The following is a 16326-nucleotide window of genomic DNA, read 5'->3' as shown; positions in this document are numbered from 1 at the left end:
TGAGGGAGATCTTTCAGTACCCTGTTTCTAGAGGTAAATAGCTGCCCTTTCCTAGGCTTCTACTTCGCTTTGTGTGGACCTTCTCCTTTTGTCAGTCAGTGGTATGGTCAGCAGCCTTTTAGCCTGAGACCCCAAACCTCCACTTTGACCTGCATCCTTTACTGTCTCTCTTTTAGCAACATCAACTGTACTCTTGTATCTCTACACAGTAAATGAAAGAGATAGAGGCTTGGAATTTCTTGTTTTTCTTGGCATTTCATGGCAATTCTGTATGCTTAAAAAAAAAAAAGTTCTAAAAAGTACCTGGCTGCTTGCCGTTCTTTTGGTCTGAAGTACTCATTCCCACTTTCATCTGACATACCACTTCCAAACCTCACTGTAGTCCTTGGCGCAGGTGTCTTGGAGGACTAATTACACTACAGTTGCCTGTTGTCAGTTGAAGATTTTGCAATGTATTTTAAATAGTTTGCTGTCCCTCTCCCTGAAAGTGTATAAGCATAAGTGACCTAAGTTGGGCCCTCAGCTTTAAAAACTTCAAAAGACTTTAGTTCACAACAAAAAAAATACCATAGAATCCACTATGTTGATATGTACCTAATGAAATGGCTTTCAATGCCATTCTTTTGTGTAAGGTTTTACTTGTTTACTGATTTAAAGAACTTGTTGAGGAATTAATAACTGTAAAGTTAAAGATAGGTAAGAAAAATAATAATTGTATAGTTAAAGATAGGTAATAGGTGTAATATAGAGTATATTTTTAATATCCAGATTAACAATCTAAATCAAATAACTACCTATTTGTTTTATTTTTGAGAAGAAAACTCAAGCTTAATGTTATTATTGTAATCTAGTGCTAAATAGTTTAAAGTGTTGGTGAAATGAAACCTAACTATTATCTACATTACTCTGTTTAGATACACATTGATTTAATTTATTTTAAGGCTTAATGAAGAAGTTGGAAGAGGAGATAAAGTTCAATTCATACCTGGTTACTGAAAAATTACCTAGAGAGCTTGAAAGTAAGAAGAAATCATTGTATTTCTTACAAAAGGTGGTTGCAGAGCCAGCTATGAGCCAGTCTGATCTCAATGTACTTGAAATCAAGGTAAGTTGACTAGAGTCACACCTAATTTGTGTTCCTTAGCATATGTACATTGTAATTCTCTTATCCTTACTTTACATCCTTGAGAAAATATGTTAGATTACCAAAGGAAATTCCCTTCAGTTGTAAAAGTAAAGAAGACATGCTATTCACTAAATAGAAGCTCTTAGATAAGTAAAAAAAATCTGCCTATCCTCAACTGCTATTTAAAAATTATGTTAACAATTTGCTGTGAACAGAGTGGTGTGAACAGAGATACTAATTTTGCACTGGAGGTTTGATTTTTTTATTCTCTTCAGTTTTAGCTTGTTTTAAACTCTTAAAGAGGCTATGACATCATCAGAGTTTATATCAACGTGTAAAGAGTATTTATACATTGGAGAACAAACTTCTCTGAATAGTGTATCTCAGCAATAGTTTCTCCTGATCAATGTGTGATGGCTGAGAACTCCTTTGTGTTTGGAATAGTTGTGTATCATTGATGTTTTCATTGGTAAGAACAAAGCAAATTTGTGGATCAGATATTTGATTTAATTTTCCTTTTTTTTCCCAGCTATTAAAACCTAATTCTGTTAGAATGAGCGAAATCCTTAATCATAATGTATATCCTAGTTGTATAGGGAAATCTAAACCTAAAAATCTAATAATTATGCTACTGAGCAAGTTTAGGATCTGTTAGACTTTCTGTTTATAGCAAAACATAATTTATAATTGACCAAATGTGTGATTTGTTGCCCCACAAGTATATTTCTAGATTTCATTCAGTGAAGTTTTCATATTTGCATCATCATAATTAAAGATTAAATAAATAATATTATGTTTTGAATTTAGAGGAGCACTGCTTACTAGTATTTCTATTGATTGTGATGAAAGTTTATGAAAATGTTAGCGAGGGTAGGAAGAACAGTTTTGCATACCACTGTGTACGCTGTCAGTCTAAATTCCTCTCTTTCCCTTCCCAGCTGTTTTTTTTTTTTTTTTTTAATATATATTCCCAGGATCTCCAATCATTAATTTGTTGTGAAAGACAGATAAGGAAGAAACAGAGCTTTTGTGATAGATCAGAGAATGATTTACCCATGGGTCTGTTAGAGCTGTCACCCCCCATTCTTCTTGTGTCTGGACAGCAGAGAGGTTCGGCATCTACATCAACATGCTGATAGCCTGAGCGTTCGTTCTCCTAGTGCATGTCACGTTAGTGTAATAAAGAAATGTTTACAGGTTTTCTGGATGTTCCTAGACGGGAATTGGCAGTCAAGTGCCAGCAAGAATATGTTCAAATTTAAGGTTAAGTCTGTTTATCATAAAAGTAAAATCAGTGACAGCCCAAAGCTCTTCTGGGTCCTGGTCATTATATTTGTAAGAATGAAAATATTATTAAACTGTAGATTAGACCTGAAACATTAGGCTAGCTCTGTAATTCAGCCCGTGCCTTCCCAGCATACTTCTAATCAGAACAGTATCTGTGGTTGCAATCATTTCTTCTAGACATAGTTGAAGCCCTGCTTTGCACTGTTCTTTTCCAAGCATATCACTGGTTTGTGCCGGTATTTTAAAGAGAATTGAGATCTTTTATAACCTGTGAGGTTGCCTTTTAATTTGTTATATTTGGGAAGAATATTCATCTTATTATCTAATACAAGCAGGCTGTATACTTGGCTGTTATCACAGCATGGCCTTAGACACCATTCTTTGTAAAGTCAATCTTCTATTTGAATATCTGAAAAGGGAGCTGAGTTGCACTAGGCAAGCTACTATCGTGCATTTTGTAATACATAAAACAAATATTTACAGAAAGGAATCCATAAACCATCTTCAGATTCAGACCTGTTCTACCACTAATAGCTGTGGTAAAAGAAGAGAATTTATTAGATTTTTTTCAGGTATTACAGTACTCTTATATTTGAAATATTTAGCTTTCAAAGCACACAGGTATTACTGGCAGAAACATTAAGGTAATTTCCAGCACTATACCTGCATTATGTTTAAATTCATTGAATTTCAGCACCTATTTATACTGCTTGCTTATCAGCACTTATCTAGCTAGCAGAGAATTAAAGGAAGGTTACTTGGGCTTTTGTTTCCATGGCTGATTAGAGTCCCAGTGTACCATTAAGTCAGGATCAGAAAAGCTGGAAGCAGTGCACTGGTATAGCTGTTTATTAGTTGCCAGATGCAGTAGGCTCTAAAGCTGCAGCTAGAATGAAGATCAAGATTTTAAGAATATGGTCAAACAGCTGCATTTTGTGGCAGTAGAAAGAGTGTATCACAGAGCTGGAAATGGTGATCTGGGAATCTTAAAAGCATTGATGAAATTTGCTGTCACTTAGTTTTAATCTGCTCCTCTTTAAACTGGTGACAAATGGTTGAGTGAAAAAGGATTTTAGCAAATATTGATAAAATTACATTTTCACATAATATATGGCAACATTACCCTTTTTTCTGTCTCTGTGTGCCAATTTACAGGCATTTTCTGTCTGTCTGCACCAGCTCACTTCCTTTTCAGGGCCAACATCATACTTCTGCAGGTCTTATCATAAGGGTGCAGAACTGGAAGTCCAAAAACATAGCCTCTTCCTGGACAATACTGAATGACTCACTGGTTTCTTTGGGTTTGTTTCTCAGTTTTAAAAATGGAACTAGTAATATTTCCTTATAGTTAACATTGTAAACTTGATTTGCCAAGCATTGGATTTTCTTGGAGAAGACAAAGAAATAAAGCTCTATTTCCTTAGTTTTCTACTCTGTCTTCCAGATAAATGAAGTAAATGCACAAATTAATCAGCTTATTGAGAAGAGAATGATGAAATATGAGCCAATTGATAGCAAATTTTCCATGTATCGTCAGCAGGTAAGAAGGAACAAAACATTTCTAAAGCAGAACCAGTAAAGCAATTCTAGTCTTTGAATGTTTTACTTAGTGTTTTTCTTTAATTTATTTAGTATAAACCAGTAGACATAAATAGTAATGGTAGACAAAAAACTGAATAAATAGTATTTGAATATATGTATGCGTAGAGCTTACTCAGTTGCTGATAGGTGTTGTCCTTCAGCTGCATCTCAGTAATTCTGGAATGGTTGTTCTGGAGGAGCTATTTTGGTAAAGCTCCAGCTGTGGACAGATTCTTAAAAGACAGTGTGTGGGCTGACTGCTGCAGTCAGACCTAGATGCAGGGCTCACTTTCAGTTATATTACTTGCTTGTGATTGACCACGTGCTGTTTTCCTGTTACACCTATTAAGAAGGTATTCTTTGCTTTTCATCTTAAGGCCATGAAATAGCCTCTTTATAAAATAGGCTATCTAAGGCTATCTTTATAAAATAGACTATCTTGTTAGTAAACTCACAAGTTATAAAAAGGTTTTGTTTTCAGAGCTTTCACAGAAACACGAATGATTTTTTTTTTCCTAACAACCCATATAGCCCTTAGTTTTATGGAAGCTTTTGTGATAATACTTATGGTTACAGTGAGGGGAAAAAAAAAAGGTTTAGGTAAGATCTATCAGTAAGAGGAAAAGATATGATAAAATGTGTGCTACAGTTCAATTGCAAATGCAATATGAAACACACAATTTTGTTTTATAAGAGATGCATTTTTTCCCTAAAGATTAACCTGCTACATAATGTGCTGGTACAAAAGACTAACTGGCTTGTGATATAGTTATGATGTTCAGTGGATGAAGTGCTCCAGGAATTCAGGTTTCCTTTGTGAGTTGAAAGCATATGGTGGTCTTTGCTTTGTTCTACTAGGGACTGGCTTCTGTTTCACAAAAGAATCGTGTATATTGTAGCACAGTTTGTCGCAGCAGATAACTCACAAAGCAAGAAGCTGAGATGCTACCCTAGGCAGAATTCTCTATTAGATATATTTTTAGAAATAAAGCTGGTCCTTTTAACCCAGTGCAAGAAAGCCATTGTGTAGTTTGCTTCGTTTTTTTCTCAAGTTTTTCCTTTCATAAAAAGAAACCAACTATGTGTCTAAATTCATATATTGTTATTTAAAAAAATTTTAAATAGTATGTTTCAGTAACTATTTTCTTCTGAGCTAATTTAGACTTACATTCCTAACTCCATTAATCTCCCGGTCAAATGTTAGGCACTATTAAATATTCTGCCTGCTAAAAAATATTTTTTATTAAACATTTTATCTTCTAGACTCAAAGAAATGGACTAATCTGTAATCTGCAGTATTTCTATATGTATTGCTTTATTCCTTGTGTTTTAGCTATTTGCTAAGATTTAGTGCCCAGGTTCTGCTGTTAGTACAACATATTTCTGTAGGTTGGAGTAGGTTGGAGTTATAAAAATCTGTATTATGACATTTGTGAAATCTTGGATACCTTTCCAATTAAGCCATGTTGGTATATCCTACATATGCACAAGAAGGGATTAAGTAGATGAAATGGAACAACTAAAATGCATACTCCTTTTTTTTTTCAATGAAAATGAAAAAATGAGATGAAGAAGTGAATATCTAAAATGTAAAATATATCAACATGAATCTGGGGAAGTAAACATATGGGAGAAATCTCAGTTCTGCTAAAGAAAGTTGGGAATTTGCAATCCACTTTAATGAAGCTGTGATTTAACCCACTATATATATATATATATATATAATGCGTAATCATTACTTTTTTCTTTGCAAAGAGACATGCTCACATTTCTTAATGAAAGTCAGTTTCCTATAGGTGAAATATGTTTTCAGTGGTGCCACACAAATTTAATTGATTATATTTTGCTAATGATTAAACAAGGCTGAGCAAGTGCAATTTTTATCTTACTTGTCCATATACATTTCTAATGATCATGCAGGCATCTATAATTTCCCGGAAAAAGGAAGCCAAGGCAGAAGAACTTCAGGCTGCTAAGGAAGAGATGTCAAACACTGAGAGCCAGATGCTACAGAAAACAAATCAGGCCCGTGAGTTAGAAGGCTCTGAAGTTTTGAAAGGGGATGAGGTATGCAAATTAACAGTGTATATGAAAGAGGAGATTCGTAATAGATGGATCAATTCTTGTTTACTTACATTTTTCTGATTAACTTTCTGTGGTAGTAACTGTTTCTACAGTATCTTATCAATTTTTATAGTATGGTGTCAAACTATATGGCCTCGGCATTCCAACAGCCTAGTTGTTGCTTTTCTTATGTACAATAAGTTAGACTTTGACGACAAAAAAGCATATTTGAAAACTGTTTTTGAAGTGCAGATAGCACAATGCTGTCCAGTGCCTTCAAATGCCTTCCAGTATTTATACCTGAAATTATACCTAACAGTTTGCAAAGTATATCAGTACTTGATGTTGATCAGTCTTAACAGTCTAGAGCTTTGAGTCAAAATAATGTTAATATTGTCACAACAGTAAGATAATAAATAATTTTGACAAACTATAAAGGTTATCAAGACTTATGATAACAGGATTTCAAGCAAAAAGCCATGTAGATCAATTTTATTATTAGATGTACAATAAAAATCAACAATATTAGTATCTGTTCTTGTGTGATATGTGATTGAAAAGCAAAATGCCAGCAATTATCAGAAGTTCAGTTAGTTCTGTTGTATTTATTAGACACATAGGATTTTACTCCAAAAATGTTTTCATAGACCATCCTGAAGTTTACCTGTAAGACAGATTTTGACTAGCATAATCAGCTTAGCTCAAGCAAAGTTTTATTTGAAGCTGTACTGATCAAAACAGCTTTTTTTTTGCGAAGAATAAGGCTGCTGGAGCTGGGTAATGATGTGTCTGCAAAATGAGTTGATCTTTCTTAAGAATTTTTCTCTATTTGGGAGAAGCCTGCTGAGTCTATTTACAGGCAGAATCGCTAAAGCAAAGAGTACATCAGCTGCATCGTTGTTTGACTTAGTATATCTTTTTATTCTTTGATATATTCTTTTCATTTGCACTCCCATCATTTGGTAAGACTTACACTCTTTTTCTTTGCCTGTTTCAATGCTTTTTTACATGCTACTCAGTACAGGGAACACCCTTTGTAAAAGGAACTCCCTTCCTGATCCTTTCGGAAAAGCCTGCTCCACAAAAATCAATTTTCTTTTAAAGGAGCCTTACTGAGTAAATCAAGCATGGAAATGTGTATGTGTAGACTCTTGCATAAATGTTCCTGTATAATGTGGAAGACTTATTACTCCAGTGCTGCTCTTCATACTGTCTTCCTTCTTGCCTTTTTCCCCTACTGTAAATCAAGATGAAAACTACAGGTGGAAACAGTAACACAGAGACTTACTGCCCGGGTTGTGTTTACAACAGTTACTGTATCTCGACTCCAGTGAATTACTCATGTTAGCAAGACTTCAGTAAATCTTTGAAGAATTAAGACTTTCAACTTTGATCTGATACTTGTACCGTGACATACCATACTCGTTTACTGTGATCCATAGGTGATAATGTAATAACAAACCACTGGATTAGATTTTTCTCCATGACAGGCTTTTTAACCCCAGTGTGCACCTTGCTAGAGTCTTTGACAGCTTTTTAAATAAACAAAAACAGAAAAAAAAAGCAAGCAAGCAGATGATATGTGGAAATATAATGGGAAAGAAATGTCTAACTAATCAACAGCATTGCATTAGAAAGACAGCAGCGTATGTTTTACATTATCTGTCAATGCACTGTAATGTAAAAGCTGCTTCATATTGTGCCTACTCCTGATAGGGACAACTTGCTCTGATTCATGAACTGTTGGCTAATACAGTAATTCAAGGAGAGCAGGGTAGTAGGGAAAAGTGATTACACAACCTAGTAAGAGGCTTGATAATGAAAAATTCATATTCTTTGTCTGACCAAGGGAAGTGGCTCAAGATGAAAAAAAAAGGAAGAGACCTGTTTTGGACATAACCTACATTCCTTTTATTAAAATGTATTCTGCTTTTGACATTGTAAATCTTTTAAAGTCTTTATTTTGAGGACTGGAGAATAAATGACTGAGCACTTTGAGCAAAACCATCTGCTTAAAATAAGAAGTGTTTGCGTGTCTGTCAAAAAGCATTTCCTATTTTGTAAAATACGCTGTACATTGTCCCAAAGGAGACAATATTAAAAGACTAATGTCCTGTCCCTGTTTATTAATTATACTGTAGTAGTACTCACAGGCATCAGTTTAAAACTGTGAAAGAGTGTTTCTTGTGACTAAAATTGTAGCAAAGGTTTTGGATTTGGTCACTTTATTTTCAAAGGTCTCAGTTTCCTCATCTGTAAAATGGAGATACTGATCCTTAACTTCTTTGTAAATGTCTTGAGCTCTGCTGACAAAAATGTTGCGTAGGAGCTTAGTACCATAATTTACTTACCTCCTTAAAGTAGAGTAGTAGCACATATTACAGAAACAGTTCTGCTTCAGAGACTGTTATGAGAAGACAGGACTAAGAGATAAGACAGATGAGTCTGCGGGAAAGAGGTGCTGAAGCAAAAGTGAAGTGAACAGGTTATCTTTCATCAAGAAAGTCTCTTCATCACTCACCTGGATAACCTTTCAGTCTATGTTTGTTTCTAAGATGATACGCTTTTAAATTTGTATTTGCTGGTTCACTAGCTTTACTCTAGCTGTTACTCTAGCTTTGAGCCAATACCAAAGGAAATCCTCACCAATGTAGCGCACTATTGTAATACGTATGTTCGATGGGAACAGAATGAAGTTGTACATTAAACCCTCGCTTTGCACTTTCTGACAGCCAAGAGCTTCCCTATAGTCTTGTTGCAGTTGTGCACATTTTTCATGTAGTTCCTCCACTTTTCAAAAAGGATGAAAGAAGTGATTTTAATGCAGACTTTTGCTGACTTTTAATCCTGCCATCTTTAGCCTACTGCATTCTACAGTTAAATCAAAGAATTATTTGTCTTCTATACCCAGCATTTCTCATCTTCTCTTTCTGTAGCCCTGCTGTATCCTCTTACATCATGGCACTCACAAGACCTGGCAATCAAAGAATTAATGCTTTCCTAGCTTGTGCTCACATACCGGTATTTGGATCTCCAGTTCAGGTCTTCTTAGCACTTCATTCACCAAAAGGTCAATCTGGCTTATGTTTTTAGGTGTTAGTGTTTTGCTTTCTTCTCAAATCATAAACAGGAATGTTACAGCATTCCAGTCGGTTCAAGAGGTTGTACAGCTAGATAGAACCTAGAAGAAACAGCAGAGATAACCAGTTCATTCTGCACCAAACACAAAATGGTAGGAATAAATTATCTACTTTGAGGATTATGAAATCTTTTTAAGTACTTCAAACAAAAGCGCAATGAACATGGGGCAAAGTTGGCAAGCTCTTAGCTGCAGCTGTCAGATCCTGAAAATTGGGGCATCAAATGTTGACACTTAGAAGGCTAGATGGTTCAATTACAAGTGATCCTAGGTAAAGCTGTGATATTTTTAGCTTTTTACACAGCGCATTGTACTTTTCAGAGTTCAGTGTAGGGCCCCAAGAGCCTATACTTTCCCAGGGCATCAGAGTAGAATAGTATCATAGCTGTGCTTACCTCCAGTAGTTAAAATGAATTTTTTTTTGAGACTGCAGTATAGAAAGTTCTATGCACTTGTTAACACGTAAGAGGTTTGCACATTAGCTTACAGAAAGACTTAGTTTAATTTTTCATACAAATGCTCATCCATTCCTCCCCCCACATAAAACAATATTAAAAATAAACAGATTGATATGCTTTGAAAACAGAAAGCAAGAGGCCTATACCATAGATTTTCTTATCACTTTTCCTCTAAAACTATCAAATGAATTTGCACTCACCAGGAAACAGATACTTAGCAGATAACTAAATAGATGGATTTTTTAAAAAAAGTGGCCATTGAAGAGCTGACAATTCAAACATTAAATGGTTTAAGCCAGGATGCGGGATATTATCGCATCAGTATGCTACTTTCCTCTTTTCATTAACAGCCTGGAAACAGTTATATTCCTTTCTGCCAGAAACTCCTCAAACGAGAAAATAGGAGAGTGGATTACAGTTGAACTGTGAGAACAAAGAACGCAAATCTATAGGATTCTTACAGAAGCCAGGAGCTTTTTACTGCAAGAAGTTAAGCATCATTGAGGCCAAATATATGCAATGATTCAGACATAAAATATAGCTTCACAGAACTGAATGCTCTTTCAGCCCCCACTGGCATGAATAAATCATTAATTTTATTGATCTGTGCATTTTCAGTGATAACTGAAAATGTTTTTTCATTAAAAATATTTTGATTGGTCCAAATTATTAGTAATGGCTACTTCAATATTTCTTTCCTGCCCAGAAGCAGGCATGCTTAGAGAGATATCCTATTCACAGCTAATGAAGAATTTTCCTGATTAATCTGTCTATTGAGCAGATTGTAGGATACTTTAATTTCAATAGACTGAGATAACACTGGTCTTATCTTTTAAAAGTCTGTCCTTCTGTATATGAGTCATTAGTCTTATCCAATAATGGCTGTACTAGCTCAAATCTATAGCGTCTTAGAAAAGATTACTGAAAACTTGTCATGATCAGGAACTTACCTTAACTAAATTTTAATACTTAACTAAATTTTAATACAGTATATATATGTTAATTGGTCTAGCTAGAAAATTACACATCTACTCCTTAATCCTTCATCCAAGAAATAGAGATACTTAAGTAAGACTTGCTGTAATTATTCTGGTTAGGGAAATGATTTCACTGACAAAACTATTTGTTTGGAAGCTTCTTTAGATTTTGTATTTCAGAAAGAAATCTTTTTTTAGTAATTAATACCTTATTTTCTGTAGTGCTTTCATACAAATAATATTTTGTTACTATAAAAATACAAATTAATACAATAATCCACAAAACACTATTTTTAAAGATTGAAACGAAAGTGAAGGATTAATCTGGGATTTGTTCTTTTCTGAAAACAAGCTTATTCAGTTTCTCTGTTAATGATAATCTTGGAATAAGAACCTTGTGAAACTTTCACATGGGGCAAATGTTAATTTTAAGGAAAAGAAATTATGAGTTTATAGTGAAGCATAGGACTAAGTATTAGAGGAGCTGGGCTTTGATCCCAATTCAGCAATGCGCTGAAGCATGTGGTTAACATGCTTACATTCTTTCCTGGAGGGGGGTAAACTACCAGACTATGGTCCTAGAGATGCCATTTTAATAGCTTGATTCAGTTTTGTCATTTAGAATTATAATAGTACTTACCTACCTCACCAAAGTGTTGTAAGACTTAATCAGTTGATATCAATCGCTTGCAGACTATAATAAATGGAGAAGCATAAAGTACTGGTATTGGTGGATTTTTCAATAAAAATGGAACATAATACAGAAAATCCGCCAGGGATGCTTGATACCTGCATGCTTCAGGACAATGTATGATAGTATATGGTTTCATTTACTCTATTTTATAACCTACCTTCCAAGCTTTTCATATTATAGTCACTCATAAAAATAGCCAAGTGGAAAAACATAATATTTCTTTGCTTTCATATTGATAGTTTTTATATCTCGGGGGGCTCTGACTAGACTAGCAAACATGGGTCAAAAAGCCTTTTTACTTTGACTGCTGACTCAGTGCCAGCATTTGGTTCTTGTCCAGTCATTTAATCTTTGAAGCTTAAATAACTATTTGTGTTAAGTTGCTTGAGAAAGAAAAGCTTACTAGTGGACATAGCCTTGAATGGTACGTTACTCTGGGCACTGACAGATCCGTGGGAATTCGGTAGGTTGAGCCTGCTGAGTTTCTACGCAGGGAGCAGTTGACCTCGTCTATGGGAAAATGCTGTTGGTCAAAAATGGGATTCCTTTTGGGTCATTAACTTGAAAGTGATATGGCTAGACATAGTTACTCTTTTCTGAATTATTCATATTATTTAAAAGACCTTTTGCCACAGTAAAATACCGTATTTTATACCATTTTAAGGGCTTGATTTTTCACCCGTGTATTGGTTGGAGCAAGAGATGTTTAAAGCTTCAGAAGTAATGCTTACACAAATGAAAACACTGGTATTTTTCAGCAAGCTTATTTATAATTTTTGAATACTTACGGATTCTCAGCTTTTAGGTTGGAGAAACCTAATTTTGCCGTAAGATCCTTCCAAGCTGCTGATTTAAGTGGCGTTAATAACTCCAGCTCTGAATTTGGCCCTGGATCTAAAAAAGGCTTCACTTAGATTTAGAGGGGCTAATATATGCTGCATTTGGAGTAGATGAAATCTTTTGAAAATTTTGCCGAACTGTTGATTCTTTTTTACAGATATTACCATTTTGCTCTGATTGTTTATATCTTGTTTTATCTTGTTTCCTGCAATATAAGATATGTGAAAACTTAAATTTGCTTTCAAAAAAACAGAGGTTACAAAAGATAGACATGCATCTCCTAAAATGGGTAGGTTTCACTTGTCAGTGTAAGCAGCTTGTAGATAGTTAGTTTTGGATGGAATTTTTATTATATAGTCCTAGCTTAATCAGCTAATAATAGAACATTGGTAGAATCAGTTCTTTAATCAACAAGATCCTTTGATTTCCATTGTAAGATAGATTGTGCTTTGAATATTGAATATGCAAATACTCTACCTCCCACTCAAGCTATTTTCAAAATCTTAGAAGTAGCTATAGAAGTGAGGAGAATAATAGTTTACTTTCTATCCTGGGATAAACTGAGAGAAAATCACTCAGATTTGATAGCTGTATGTGGTCACATACGAACTTCTTTCCTTACATCATTCGTTACTATATTCCACTGGTCTAATGAAATATCCCTGGAATAACTCCGTCGAGACAGGAAACTATGCTTCCCTTAAATTTTCTTCAGTTAGTTGGAGAGAATGTATTTATACTTCTATAGTCTCTTGAAAAATCACAGAATACTTGGAATTGTCTAAGCAAAACAAAAAATGTCTCTTGTACTAACTAAGAGGATATAGTTGAAATTGCTGTGAAAAAAATAATTCATTCTGGTAATAATATATTAAATGCACCAATAATATAACAAAGACAGTATGACTGTAGCGCTGCCTCTGCTGTGCAGAGCTGTGTCTTAGGTGACCTTGTCTATCCTTGTCCTAGGTAATACGCACAATGTAAATGGTATTCCGAAGCCACACATAGTCCAATCTGCATAGAGCACATTGAGTAATTTGTGGGTTTGTTCTTTCACCAAAAACGTTTATAGCTTTTGGCTTTAAAAATAGTTCTGGAGCATAGCAAGAGAGAAGCAGCTTTGGCCTAGATATTGCACAGGATGGCAGATGAACAGGGTTGATTTCATTTTGGGCATTTTGCCCAGGACACTTTTTATAGAACATACAGTTACTCTGGGGGTTCTTAGGCTGTGGTCACATTGAATTTGGGGATTTATTCTTCAGAAGGGAGAGTCACATAATTTTATAAAAAGGAAAATTAATGCAGATTTCAAAATGTAGGTTCTTTCATGCTGGAGTTTCAAATTTGCGTCTGTCTTCGTGGGACTTCTGCTTTCTCCCTGAGGCTGCCTGTTTCAGGCTCATTCTGCACATGCTGATCCCCTCCTTGATAAGGAACATTCCAAAGCCTGTTCTTGCACTACTCACTCTAATAGCTTTTATTTGTTTTGCACCTCTCCATCTGAATACACTTCGTAGCTGTGACTGGCCATTGCCTCTCATCTCTCATGTCAAATATAAGAAGAGCTAAACCTGTCTGACAGATAGAAAAAATTAAGACAAAGAAAAATATCAGTTGTGTGTTTCAACACCTGGTATTTCAGATGTCTTTCAAATTACACAGACACGGATTTCAGATGCAATTAGCAAAGGCTGTTGATCTTTCAGGATGTGAATTATTTTGCTTAGTTTTTAATAAAAATGTAAATTCTCCATTACCTTAGATTTTATGCAAAGTTTGTTTATGACAGTTCTGCACTTCTGCACAAGGACTCTGCTTTTATTTTCCTGTTAAAAAATTAGCCACTAATGTCATTCAGGTCTGCAGGAAGCACTGAAAGAGAACAATAACCTTTAACTATTGAGAGCTAGCATTTAAAAAACAATAATCTTTTCAGATGTTCTCTTCTCCTAATTTTTCTTATCATGCTTCTTGGTCTGCAGAGCTCTTGGGGGCTGACACTGCTGATCTCCTGTTCTGCTGCAAGTGCAAATTACTGTTAAAATAACTTTTATTATCCATGATTCTCAGAACATTTTACAAACATTAATTACATTTCCAGTTGTCAAATGGGGGTGAGTGAGTAGAATTGAATCATCTCCCTATTACAAATGGGTGAGCTGAGACACAGAGCCGGTGTTTTTGATCTCAAACAGTGAGCAAATGCAGAATTGAAAATAAATAGACTCCAGGAATCCTGAATTCCCATCCTCTGTTCTAAACACTTGATCTTCTGTATGTAGTCCAAATAGGATAATTACACTGTTTATAGCAACGGTCTGTGGTAAGGCCATTTTTTGCCTTAAGTTAAATGACAGATATTTCTATTCTTTCTCGTTTCAGTTCAAACACTATGTTAATAAGCTCCGGAGCAAAAACACGTATTATAAAAAAAAGCGACTAGAAATAGCAGAAATTACAGCTGAGTATGGTATCCTCCAGAGGACTGAAGAACTGCTAAAACAGCGCCATGAGGCTATTCAGCAGCAGCTGGTAATACAAGCATGTACCACTCCGGCAGGTCATCACTCGTGCTCCCCTGATAACTAGCTATGTAATGAGGTGGATGCTCTTTTGCTATTTGGTAATGTAGTTCATCCTCAGCTCTCCTGTTCTCCTTTGTAAAAGGCTTACTAGAGTAAAAAAATACATATTTTTGTCTATAGATTATGCCAAGCTACTGTTTTTTTCTGTGCAGCAATTGTTTCTGTCATATATGTTCTGCTATTTCTTTTTAGACTGAAGGGTGTGACCCTACTTTCTGAAGTCAATGGCAAATCTTCACTGACCTCAGTTAGAGCAAGACTGGATTTTTAAATTAATTTCTGGTATCCATATATAAAGGGCTTTTAAAATTACATTATTAACAGTAACCAGGATTCAAATTACTGCTGCAAAAAGATATAGGAATAGTACTTAAAAAAAAAAAAAAGGAGAGAGAGGAGGAGGAAAAAAAATTCTTACCCCAGAACATTTAGAAGAAAAGGTGTTTCACAGTAAGTGAAGGAAAAGACAGACATACTACTCCAAAATTTAAAACCAGAGGAAGGTTCTTTCTAACCTGGAACAGTAGGAAAAAGATTTCTGCTATGCACACCTGTAAGCATTCAGGGAATATACCTGTATTCTAAATGCAAAGAGATTCCCTTTTTAGTCTACAGCAATCTACTGCTACAGTATTTTATTCTAGTATCTGAATCTTTGTTATCAAAATATTTCTGTTATTATATCAGTGTTATATGCCTGTATTTTAAACATCAAAATTCTTGTTTGGTTAAAAAATGAAATTAAAGTGTGAGGATACATAGGATAGACTTTGGAAAGGACTCTCATATAGTTGCAAGAGATGATGTTATATGATTTCAGTAGGTCTAATTAAAAATATAATCTGAACTGCTGCCTGGATACCAAGAAGCATCTAAGCAGTAAAGGATCAGGGCTTTTCCTCCTAATTGTTACTCAGCTAAAGGGAATCTGGATGTGTGTGAACATGTGTTTTCACTTAAGAAATTGTTATTTACAGTAGGATAACCGATATATACTAGTCATCGTACAATAAAATCACAGCAGAGGCAAAGCCCTAGAAGTTTCTCCCTAATGGTCCTGTCATAACAGCAGTAGCTATTAGGAGACAAAACATTTTCTTAAACATATGCTCGTAAAGGTTTTTTGAGGAGGATGGACATGGAGTTCATAAATACATCTCTCTTTGAATATTTTCCTTTTCAGCAAATTGTGGATGCTTAAGTCAACACTCAGCTTTCAGTTTACGGAAATATCCTTTTTGCATTCTTAATAAGCAAGCATTGCTAAACTGCACATTTATAATTAAATGTGAAGTTTTGCTAAAATTTGGCAAGATGGAATTAGTATCACTATAATGAATATAGAATTTTTTAGTTTAGCTTGACAGTCGTTTATAAAAAAATTAGACATTACATCTTCAGATTGAGCCCACTTTATTAGGTGGAAACTTTCTGTTAATTTCATTGGGCATCAGATGACCAAATCATGATATTACAGAGGGCTGTTCATATCCTATGATAGAAGAGCTAGATAAGGATTTTGTTGTTGGAGTGGCTAGATTATTCATGATTTTTAAAATAAATTGATTA

General features: G+C 34.8%; 1 protein-coding gene across 1 annotated transcript in view; it reads left to right on the top strand.

Moving 5' to 3' along the window:
- Positions 1–16326, top strand: part of IFT81 (intraflagellar transport 81) — a 42877-nt gene that overhangs the window by 14952 nt on the left and 11599 nt on the right. Inside the window, exons 9-12 of the mRNA XM_085321076.1 lie at positions 942–1105; positions 3858–3953; positions 5915–6061; positions 14555–14704. Coding sequence (XP_085177202.1) covers positions 942–1105; positions 3858–3953; positions 5915–6061; positions 14555–14704 — 557 coding nt within the window. The remainder of the gene's footprint in view (positions 1–941; positions 1106–3857; positions 3954–5914; positions 6062–14554; positions 14705–16326) is intronic.

The sequence above is a fragment of the Rhea americana genome, unplaced genomic scaffold (assembly GCF_003343005.1).
Source record: "Rhea americana isolate MKP2758 unplaced genomic scaffold, rheAme1 scaffold_68, whole genome shotgun sequence".
NCBI lineage: Eukaryota > Metazoa > Chordata > Aves > Rheiformes > Rheidae > Rhea > Rhea americana.
This window is presented reverse-complemented; position numbering and strand designations above follow the sequence as displayed.